The 12,500-nt window shown below is 38.0% G+C and overlaps 1 protein-coding gene across 1 annotated transcript in view; it reads right to left on the reverse strand.

Moving 5' to 3' along the window:
* Positions 1-8,541, reverse strand: part of LOC113803583 (uncharacterized) — a 319,431-nt gene extending 310,890 nt beyond the window's left edge. Inside the window, exon 1 of the mRNA XM_070132795.1 lies at positions 8,056-8,541. Coding sequence (XP_069988896.1) covers positions 8,056-8,526 — 471 coding nt within the window. The 5' untranslated portion in view covers positions 8,527-8,541. The remainder of the gene's footprint in view (positions 1-8,055) is intronic.
* Between the last annotated feature and the right edge of the window lie 3,959 nt (positions 8,542-12,500).

Genomic DNA, 12,500 nt, shown 5'->3' on the forward strand with positions numbered 1-12,500 from the left:
AGAGAGAGAGAAAGAAAGAGAGAGAAAGAAAGAGAGAGAGAGAGATAGAGAGAGAGAGAGAGAGAGAGAGAGAGAGAGAGAGAGAGAGAGAGAGAGAGAGAAAGAGAAAGAGAAAGAGAGAGAGAGAGAGAGAGACCGAGAGAGATATTTTCATTGTAATTTCATGGAATTAACAAGCTGAAGCCAGCACTATTCCCGGGGCATATTAATGTGTATCAATATAGGTACCAACATTAAACGAAAAACAGCTGACAAATGAATAATACTCTTGATACTCAGTAAACAGTAAATTAAACTGAAACATATTGCTCGTGAATCTAGCTCGATCGATGAAATATAAGACCGTGATATAAAGTACTTTTAATCCTTACGGAATTATTGCACAGAATTATGTTAGTAATGTTCTTTACGTGGAGTGGCTGCACACATTTCTAAACATTCAGTCTTGCTCAAATTTCGTAGCGTGATCAACAATCCCATATTTCACTAAAATAATTACGCTGAAATGCTATCGACACTGATTCCATACAGACTAGCCCTACACTGAATGTTCTTGAATAAATTAAACTACAGATTTTTCAACATGTTAGCAAATACTAACAATTCAGCCAATGTAAATATAGGTAGGAGGTAAATCTGAATACATTTTAGTTTGGATATGAGACTGTGGTTCTGTGTCAGCGTAAAATTCTGTACGAAATGGCTATAGACTGGAGGAAAAAAAAAATATTGTCAACTATATATTGATATTCTTAGCAATATACCGGTATATAGTATTTTAGACAACCACAACGGACATGAGAGGTAAACTTGTCAACATTTTCGCTATTCAACTATGTCTTCCTCTCTGCACTCCTGGAAACCTCCCTTCGTAACTCTGGAAACCTTTCTTCCTACTCCTGGAAACCTCCCTTCGTAACTCTGGAAACTATTCCTACTCCTGGAAACCTTCCTTCGTAACTCTGGAAACCTTCCTTCGTACCCCTGAGAGCTCACGACCCCCCCCCCCCTTCCTAAGAATATCCGGCATAACGGCTGTTCGCACGAGCGTGTTATTCGCTGTGTCTTCTAGTCGTCGAATTAACACGCGACGGAGTACGGTTTGCAGTACGTTATACCATGCGACGGAGCTGACCCAACTGGCGGGACCGAATCTAGTTCCCTTACAATGAAAAGAGTCAGCAGAATTATTCTCAAAGTCGAGCCAAAACGTAATTCTTTTTCCATGAGAAAACGTGATTGAATCAAATCAGACATTACATCTGATATCATTAGTTAATTATCATATATAACTTCGGAGCGAATTTGGCCATGCAGTTCCTCAAGATTTGAACGTGAATTAAATGTTACCTGCGGTTGGGGACTATGCTTCATATAGATTTTGTTTTGACTCTTTGCCATGCTACCACACACACACACACACAATCACACACACACACAGATCCCTACACACATACACACAGATCCCTACACAAATACACACAGATCCCTACACACACACACACACACACACAAACACATCCCTACACACACACACACACACACACACACACACACACACACACACACACATCCCTACACACATACACACACATTCCTACACACACATACACACACACACACACACATACACTCGAATATATGGTAAAAGATATCGTTACGACCATCATAAAACCTACTATAAAGCATGGTGTAGTAGTATAGACTTTACCCTTATAAAATTTATTGACCATCTGGGAAGACTTCAAAGAAATAGATTAAGGAAAATAAGACTTACTACTTCGATAAAAGAAGGAAAAGGGGCGACATGACTATGCTCTACAACTATGCTACAGGAAGGTTATAGTTAAGTAAAGAGGACTCTAACATTTTGAACGAGACACTGTTAAAAAAAAAAGGAAAAAGAGGCCGTTTTCTAAACACAACTGCTGAAGCACCGACCAATCTACTTGTGTGTGCCCAAAATGGGCATCCATTGCAAACAGATACAGTATATGTAGATATACATATATCTATGTATATCTATCTATCTATCTATCTTATCTATCTACCTATCTATATAAACATATATGCATGTATATATACATATATATATATATATATATATATATGTATATATATATTTATATATATCTTAATATATATATTTATATTATGTATATATATGTAGGTATGAGTTTATATATATACATATACACACACACATATATATGGGTGTGTGTGTGTGTGCGCGTATAATAATATATATATATATATATATATATATATATATATATATATATATATATATATATATATATATATATACATATATATATATATACATATATATATATATATACATATATATATATGTATATATATATATTCATATATATATAATCATATATATATATTCAATATATATATATATATATATATATATATATATATATATATATATATATATATATATACATCGCATTACCTGGCTACCCTTTAAAAAATCTCAAACATTTCTTTTCCAAAAATCCACACGCAATCAATCGCAGGCGGGAGAGGTTCGCGCTCTCTGCCTCGCCTCAGAACCCGGACACGCCCCTTTGCCATCACCAAGCTCCGTCAGTCATTATAAACCCTACTTCCGGGTCGTCGTCTGGCTCCTCTAATAATTCCTCTTTGTGTTATGGTGATCGTTGTGTTATGGTGAGCGTGACAAGGCCATTTTCACGGTTATTAGTCATGTATGTGAAGGTATGTGGTGTTGCTGTGGTGTAGGGTATTTACAGTGGGCTATGATGCAGGTTTTTTTTGGGGGGCATGATGTTGCACGCCGTGATACAAATACGTGGTGTCATGTTGCAGGCGATGTATGCATCATGCTATACCGCGATGAGCCTTTACTATTTATTGCAACGTCGTGTGACAGAGACGAATTAGGCAGAAAAATCGTACATTGTTTTAGCGAGAGGGACGGTGTGCATATACATAAGTCAGTATACAATCTACATCCATCAAACATTCAATATTTAACCATCAGTTGAGTCTCTAATTGTCCGCTCTGGTATACACACGCAACACGATCGTTTTTTTTTTTTTTTTACTATCTATTTATTTATTTAGATAATAGATAACCTGGACTAATAAATAAGGAGAGTAGGTACGAGTAGTTGATGAGGACAAAAAAGTGGATAGGAGAGGTAGAGAGAGAGACAAAGATGTACATAGAGAGATAAATGAATAGATACAGGAGAAGAAGAGGGATGGAATGCACCGGAGAAAGACAAAGACAAAAAAAAATGCGTGAACTGAAAATATTTGACAGAAAAAACAAAAATCGACAGAGACCCTCAAACTTGGAAGGATAATTTGAAAATCAAAACGAAAAAAAATTAACTTCAAGACAACCTCATCAACCTTTCACCTCCTCTCTGCCTCTACCTTGACCTGTAATGACATCTCTCTCTCTGTCTCTCTCCTCCTCTTCCTCCCCCTCCTCTTGTTCCAACACCTTATCCACCTCCTCCCCCACCACTACCTCCTCCTAGACTTATATTTTATATACTTATACTTATACTGCACTTAAACCTCTACTTCCTGCCCCCCCCCCTTTCTCCATCTCTGCCTTTGCCTCCTCCAAATCGATTTTTTTTTCTTCAGCTCCACTTTTTCCTTTTGCTCTTACTCTTTCCTTTCCTTCTCCTCCTCTCCTTCTGCTACTTCTATCTACATCACCTCCTTTCTCCTCTTCTCTTTCCTTCCAACACCATCTCTACCTTTCACTTCCACCTCCTCCTTCTCTTTTCTTGTCCTATAACACCACCTACACTTTCTCCTTCATTTTCAACCCCCGCCCCTTCAACCTTCATCTCCACCACCACTAGCACCTCCACGTCCACCAATACCTCCCCCTCCACTTCCACTTCAACTTACACCACCTCCATCTCCACTTCCACCTCTAACACTACCTCCACCTCCACTTCCACTTCAACTCCCACCACCTCTATTTCCACGTCCACCTCCAACACTCCTTCCACCTCCACTTCCACTTCAAATTCCACCACCTCTACCTCCAATTCTACCACCACCACTACCTCCACCCTCCACCACTACCTCCACCCTCCACCTCCACCTCCACCACCACCACTACCTCCACCCTCTTTCCTGTTTCTCAAATAAAAAACCTTGAATTCGAAGCACGACTCGGCGGGGGCGAACACTAGCCGAGTGTTTGGGTAATTGGAGTATGAGGAGTAACACTCGAGGACGAGGGAAGGGTGAGGAGGTTAGAGTGAGTGCGAAGGGAGGTAATGAGGATGAAACTTGTGATCCCGTCTGAGTGTGACTTGCGTGCACCTGCATGTGTGTGTTAGTGTGTTGTATGAGTGTCTGTGTTGTGTGTGTGTGTGTGTGTGTGTGTGTGTGTGTGTGTGTGTGTGTGTGTGTGTGTGTGTGTGTGTGTGTGTGTGTGTGTGTGTGTGTGTGTGTGTGTGTGTGTGTGTGGGTGCGTGCGTGCGTGTGTGTGTGTGTGCGTTCTGTTTTGTGTGCAGCAAAACAGAACACACAAACTTTTACTCCTCTCTCTCTCACTCCTGTAATTGCATTCCCCGTACATTAAAGAGGTATCACCTGCACCACCACACAACACCCGAGACCCTTACAACACCAAACACGAGAGAGGGCGAAAGTTCACACCTACCATCGTGTAGCTTTGACCCTCCTGCCGTTCGAATCCCCAGCCGAACCACATCTCATTTTCCGTTGCCCAGACATCGGACCTGCCTAAACTCATTTAAAGTCTTCAAAATACACTTTTCGCTCAACTAATAAAAAATCTTGGGGATATATTAAGCTGACATAATCTCAGCTTAACACAGCCTTCCACCCATCGTTCAATAACCGCAGGAGAACCAAAAGCTTCACACATCGAACTACATCGCGAGAAACGACACTCGCTCGTGTGGAATGAACCGTCAAAGAGTCGTTTTTACCATTGGATCAGACGTTCTACGGTTATTCTACCCGGAACATGAGCAATTTGGCGATTGAGGAATTAGAGTAAGATTGCGTCATCTTGTGGGAGACGTCTTTTTGAAGTCTTTCCATGTGTCTGCGTTAAGAGGAGTTAAAGGGTGCGACTGCATCAATTATCATGTGCTTTCTTTGCGTAAACAATATAGAGAAAAACAACGTATTGAAATCGCAATCATGCAATATAAATAACAAATATAGAAAAAACAAACAAACACAAAACACCAGTCCTTTTACTGTAAGCTTCACAACAAAAGTAATGACAAAAGTCTCCTTCTTTCGATGACGGTGCAAAAATTTGCCGTTATTGCATCATCGGAAACTCAAGGCAGTACTTACAGCGCAATGCATCAGCTGACTGATATTGATGCTATAAATTCCTTAGTATCAATGTGTACAAGTTAATACCAATTATTATATGGACACTATAAATCAATTTGTAGTTTTTTTCTTTCCTAGATATCTTATTGTCTGGGATATAGTTGTGAATAGTAAATTGAGAAAGGTTCAGTCTTTGCCAAAAACCTTACTGAGAATGATGATGATGATGAAGATGACGATGATGATAACAATGATGATGCTCTTCATATTGATAAGGATAATGTTGATGATGATAATAACATCAGTAATACTAACAATAACAGTGATAACAATAACAATAATACCAGTGATGATGATAATGGTGAACTGATAATGATAATAAAAAGTATGAAGAATCATAATGACAGTGACTGCTACTACTTGTGATATGATGATGATAATAATAATGTAAATGATAATAATGATAACAATAATGAAAAATAATGATAGTAATGATAATAATAATAATAACAATAACGATAATAATGATAATAATAATAATAACAATAACGATAATAATTATAATAATTATGATAGGTATAACAATAACGATAATAATGTACATGATAATAACAATAATGCCCTACATAATAATAATAATAATAATAATAAAAAAAACAAAAGCAGTAACAATGGTAATAATAATAATACTAACAATGATAACAGTAACAGCAGCACCAACAACAATATTGATAACAATAACGATAATAAAAATAGCATCGATAATCATTATTACCAGTATTACCATCCTGACCTACTGAGATAACATTATACATCATAAATGTAGAATTCTATATTATGTAAAAAATATGCATAGAAATGTCACGTTATGTATGTAAATGTGTGTTGTATATTCATTTCTTTACACCATTTACATAGAAGATAATTATAGATGGTTATAGAAGTGAGTTATTCACTTAAATATAACGTGTCATATATTTGGAACTACCACTGCCCTATATACAGAGAAATCACGTAGTCCATAGAGACGTTATACCATATATGCTGAGATGTCATCATATCCCTAAGAGTTTGTGCTATACAACAGAAATGCCATGTCGTATGTGTAAAACCACTATAATAGTGAATATGTTACATCATATATATGTAAAACAACTATAGTAGTGAAATCTTTATGTCATATATGTAAAACTGCTATGTCAGAGGAAATGCCATGTCATGTGTGTAAAAGTAATATATCAGTGAAAATATTATGTCATATATGTAAATTGCTATGACAGAGAAAATGTCATGTCATGTGTAAAACTTCTATACCAGTAAAAATGTCATGTCATATATGTAAACCTACTATACCAGTGAAAATATCAAGTCATATATGTAAAACTACTATATCAGAAACTGCCATGCGGTCCCAACTATAACTGACATTTCCTTAATATAAACTGCCATTAGGTAATCAGAGGCTTTGCTTTCGAATTTGGCAGTTAAGAAAAGAAAAAAAATATTGATAATTCATAAAGTCATAATGTGTGATATAGAAATAATTACGGTACGAAATGCCACATTTGTAATAAGAATTTTGGAAATGGTGTCTAATGGTGATGGTGAAGATGATAATGGTGGTGATGGGAGAGTAATGATGGTGGTCATGGCTATGGTGATGAGATGGTTGGTTATGGTGATGCCAGTCGTGTTATGAAGATGGAGATGATAATGATGGTGATACTTATGGTGATGATAGTGATGACGATGTTCTTTTGCTCATGTATATCATCATCATTACTGGTACTACGATTGCTGATATTATTATTATAATTTTTATCAAGTATTTATTGTTTTTATTGTTAGTATCATCATTGTCAATACCATTTTTCATTATTATTACCGTTAGTATAATTCATCATTGACATTATCATTACCAATTTTATTATCATTATCATTTTTATCATTACTATTGTTATTCTAATAATTAATATTACTATTATCATTATTGTGTCACCATCATTATTGTCATCATCATAATCATCATTAACATTGTTATTATTGTTAACAACTACTACTATCATTAACATTATCATCATTATTGCTATTTTCATTTATATCAGCATTATCATGACCATTATCAGTTGTAGTAGTAGTAGTAGTAGCAATGGTACTATCTTTATTATTGTTATCTTTATTGTTGCCATTATCCTTATCATTATTACCATCATTATCATTATTATTATTATTATTGACGTTATTATCATTGCTTTCATTGGTATTGCCATTATCAATGTCATTCTTATTATCAGTAGTAGTGGTATTATCATCATTATCATGATTACTATTGTTATGATTATCATCATTAACATTATTTTCACTATTATCACCATTGTTATTACAAAGAGAGTGGAAATAATAGTAAAGATAATTACAAGGTCAAGTAATGATAACAATTTGGATAATTTTTCTGGTATCACTGACAGAGATGGTGATGATTCCGTATTAAAAGGACCTAGGATGTAACAATAGCAATAGTGGAATTAGCATTGTATCAGGTGATTGTAAAACTATGAAAGGACTGTACGAATGTTACTGCAATTATACGACTGTTGCACTAGTATCAGCCTTCCGTAACCACAGTTAAACGGTGAGAGAAAAAGAGGGAAATACATTTATACAATCAGGTGGAGTTAGTAGATAGATCCATTCGTATTAAAAAACAGCACACTCATCACTTACGGCAAATAAATCTCCCTTTTTGAAGCTCATCACAAGAGACTTTGGCTTTTCCCAATCCTCATCACTGTCTTCAAAGTCGGGGCACTTGCAAGCACCCAGGCTGGAGAAAGCACCGTCTTCCTGGGAGCTGCTTTCACTCTCCCTCGATTTGCTATGGTTCCTCCTACACCTCCTCTCTCCGTTTTCTGTCTGTTCGACTTTGCGCAACTCGTTTTCTTTCCTCGGATCAACACAAACACCGCTGTCAATGGACTTGGCGCGATCTTTGACTCTCACGCTGAACACCTCTGGCTCTTCAGTTCTCGAGGAGCCTTTCGCGGCCTCGGCATCCTCGTCGTCACTGCTGCAGAACCTCTCGCCGTCGCCGACTGTCAGGTCACTCGTCAGGTTCCCGACGGCCTCCGAGCATTGCTTCAAGTACGCGAGCACAATATCCTCCGAGAAGTCAGCCTTCGCCTCGTGAATTTCCATAGTAATTTCGGGAGGGACGAGAACGGGTTTAAAGAGTCATGTAATAAAAGCACTATGGTAAAGTTTCTCTTTTCTAACAAACTAACATTGAAGGCATAAGACACAGCGTTCACGGGCGAGCGAAATGCTCTTTATTGCTCTTTGTTGCAGGAGGACGCCCTGAGCCCGGCCACGAGTGACGCGTCGATGCGAGGCCGACACGCGGGGTCACGCCGTGGAGAAGCCACAAGCAAGACTAAGCGAATAACACACCTCGCAGACCGACGCCAAAATATCGACCCTCCCATCCTCCCTCCTCCCTCCCTCTGTCCCCTTGTCGGTCCTCTCCCCGCCCGCCCTCCCCTCGCCCCTCCCGTCCTCCCTCTCGCCCCTCCCGGCCACCACGACCCTGTCTGTCCTGGGGATTCGGCGACGATGCTTCACATACTCCACAGGCGCTGCATCGCGTGCACCGTCACTTCTTGGGCGCAGTCTCGAATCACTGCTATTTTAACCGCGTCTCTGACCGGAATCCTCAGCCTGGGCGGAGGAGAAGAGACATCAAAAGGGCGGTTCTGCTGTCTAAAGATGCGGTGTCGATTTAGAGGGGTTGGTCAGAGAGGGAACAATATCCCTCCCCCTCCCCTCCCCCCCCCTCAAATGTTACCGGCGGTGATTCATTGAGAACAACCTCTACCCCCCCCCCCCCCCGCCGCCCCCTATCCTACTCTTTCCCCTATCCCTGCGGGCACCCCCCCCCCCTTTCAACATCCCCTCCCCTCTTCCCGTAACTCTTTACGCACGCTCAACATTTAGCAACGTGCCTTTAAAAGTGTGCATTTTTGGTCCCTGCGCACTTCGCCGAGCTGCCTTGGGTGTGTGAGGGTACTAACTGGTAACTTTAATTTCCGGGAAATGTTTAGGCGCGTGCACGCTGGGCGCCGGTCGTCAGCCAGCGGGAAACTACAAGAATGAATAAATAAAAGAATTGACATTTACCAGGAACAGGAACAAGAAGAAAAGGAAAAAAAGAAAACGAGTAAATGAATCAATAAACACTGAGAGATCAATAACTCGTGAGCTGTTACACAGAGAAAATAATTTATGAATCAACCGGAGGGAATAAGAAAATGCTTTGGCCCCGCGGACGCACACGCCGGACAAGTGTGTTTATGTCGCTCTTGCACGGGACTGTTGCCAAGTTGACCGGGGCTCGGCAACGCCCAGGCGAACCGCGCGCTCTCAAACCGAACCGGAGCTCCTGTTCACATCGACTCTTTCTGCCGCGAATCGATGGCAAAACTGCGCCGGAAATTTCTGAGAAGGAGGTCGATACGGCGAAGATGAGCAGGGAGGGGAAATAAGGAAAAAAAAAATGTGTATCGCAATGATGATTCCCGAGTAAGACTTCCCCTCTTCTTCCCCCTCCGCTGGGAAATGCATGGAACAGCTGGCATACTGACACACACTCACACACACGCATACACGCACACTCACGTACACGCAGGCGTAACCCGAACGCGTGCGTGTGCACTTCCAAACCGTACAGTACACTCACGCACACACGCTTCCCTCGGTGCCTGAGACGGAGTGTGTGTGTGTCAGCCGCTGCAGCTCGACTCCCGTGCACGCGAAGCCAAGACAAAGACACCTCGTCGTGTGATGGGCGGCCGAGGTGAGGAGACGCAGGGCGCGTGGTAATGACAGAGGAAATGCTGATGGTCCTGGAATTATGGGAAAGCATTGACGAGAGATATTATTAATATTGTGATTGTGATAGCATTATTATGTTGCAACACTAATTGTTTGTGACACTGATAACATTATTATGTAACTTAATAATTATCATTTGTACATTTATGCGTTGGTAGAGATATTGTTAGGATTGTGGTTTGTTAGTGAGAGCATTATTATGTTGCAACACTAATTGTTTGTGATATTGATAGCATTATTATGTAACTTAATAATTATCATTTGTACATTTATGGGTTGGTAGAGATATTATTAGTATTGTGATAGTTAGTGATAGCATTATTATGTTGCAACACATTGTTTGTGACACTGATAGCATTATTATGTAACTTGATAATTATCATTTGTACATTTATGCGTTGGTAGAGATATTGTTAGTATTGTAATTGTTAGTGAGAGCATTATTATGTTGCAACACTAATTGTTTGTGATATTGTTAGCATTATTATGTAACTTAATAATTATCAGTTATTATACATTTCTGCGTTGGTAGACATACTGTTAGTACTGTGATTGTTTGTGATAGCACTGTTATGCTGCAACATTGTAATTGTTTGTGATATTGATAGTTAGTATTGTTTTCTTATGATAGCACTATTATGTTGCAACACTAACTGTTTGTGATACTGATAACATTATGTAACATAATTATCAGTTATTATTATCAGCTGTTATTAATGATATGGATGTTCCGTTTAGTCTCCTGGTTTTATGGGAAAGAGATGATGGGAATAATTTAGAACGATATTGAACCATCCAATTTATTGGAGTGATAAGATACTTGTATGAGAATTACTAGTCTGTAACTGCAAATTTCGTTATGTTATTTTCATATGTATTCAATAATAATGATGATGATGATTATGCCACTAATAATTATAATAATGATACTGCGACTGATGATAATAATAATAATAATAATAATAATAATAATAATAATAATAATAATGGTAATAAAAATGAAAGTAATAATTGTAATAACAATATTATTTATAAGAAAAATCATAATAATACAATAAGAACAATAATGATGAGGTATGATAATAATAATAATAAATATTAAGGATCATAATAATGATAATAATGATAGATGTAATAATAATATCAAGAATAAGAATAAGAATATGATAATAAGAATAATACAATAACGAAAATGATGATAATGAGGATGATGATAATAATAATGATAATAGTAATAATGATATTTATAATAACAATATTAATAAAATAACAATAATGATGATGATAGTGATGATAATGGTTATGATAAAGATGATAATAATCATTATAAATATTAATGATAATCACGTTTATAATAACAATCATATTAATCATAATAATGATAATAATGTGAATTAAGGTGAAAACAATTTTACCCAAACTTCAATCCTATAAAAATAGTCCCCATTATCCCACTTATACCAGTGGTTATTGCGCGTATGAAAACTAATAAAATAAGGCCCAATCACACTATCAATTTTCCCGTCATTTTTTTTTTTTTTTCGTTTCCGAATAAACTTTCCGTATGACTGACCCATGTAAACAAACATGGCGCTATCGGAGTGAGGTTCCGGGAATCACACGAACATTCTCATACATATTACGTTATTTCAAAGAAATATGATGATGCATATTGTATATACGAATGCTCTAAAATATTAGCTTATGTTTACATTCACTCACCCTATCTAATTTATTAATAGCACAAGATCAAGACGGAAATTAGTCAGATGGAAACGGTCGTAACCGTCTTCGTCTGGGAGGCGTTCCGTTTGCAAACGATACTTGAGGAAAGTCTCAAATTCAGACGGAAAGACATAGATTGACGGAAAAAGTACTAGTGTGATAGGTTCTTTAATAAGACGAGAAACGTGTAAACCGATGGTGTGAAGCTACGCAAAAATATGGATAAGCTCGTTTGCATATTTCTGGTATCTAACGCTTTTGGTACAGACACCTACCTATTCTTCACTAGTTTCACATCCTTATAGAGTAATAAACAAATGACTCGGTACAAGCTGAAACACACGTGATAAAGAAAGACTCCTCAGACGTCGAACATTACCAGTCTCTGAATATGGAAGGAGAAGCCAGTGCCAATCCAGAGGAAGAGCATTTTATTTGTTCGAGCGAAAAGCATTTTCGAACACATCCTCAGTTGCATTCGATTCCTCCGTACATATTTATTTTCTCAAGTTATATGATTTTAGATTTATTCTCTAAAGCAAAGCTCGAGTCATCAA

Source organism: Penaeus vannamei, chromosome 18 (genome assembly GCF_042767895.1).
Source record: "Penaeus vannamei isolate JL-2024 chromosome 18, ASM4276789v1, whole genome shotgun sequence".
In the NCBI taxonomy this organism is placed as follows: domain Eukaryota; kingdom Metazoa; phylum Arthropoda; class Malacostraca; order Decapoda; family Penaeidae; genus Penaeus; species Penaeus vannamei.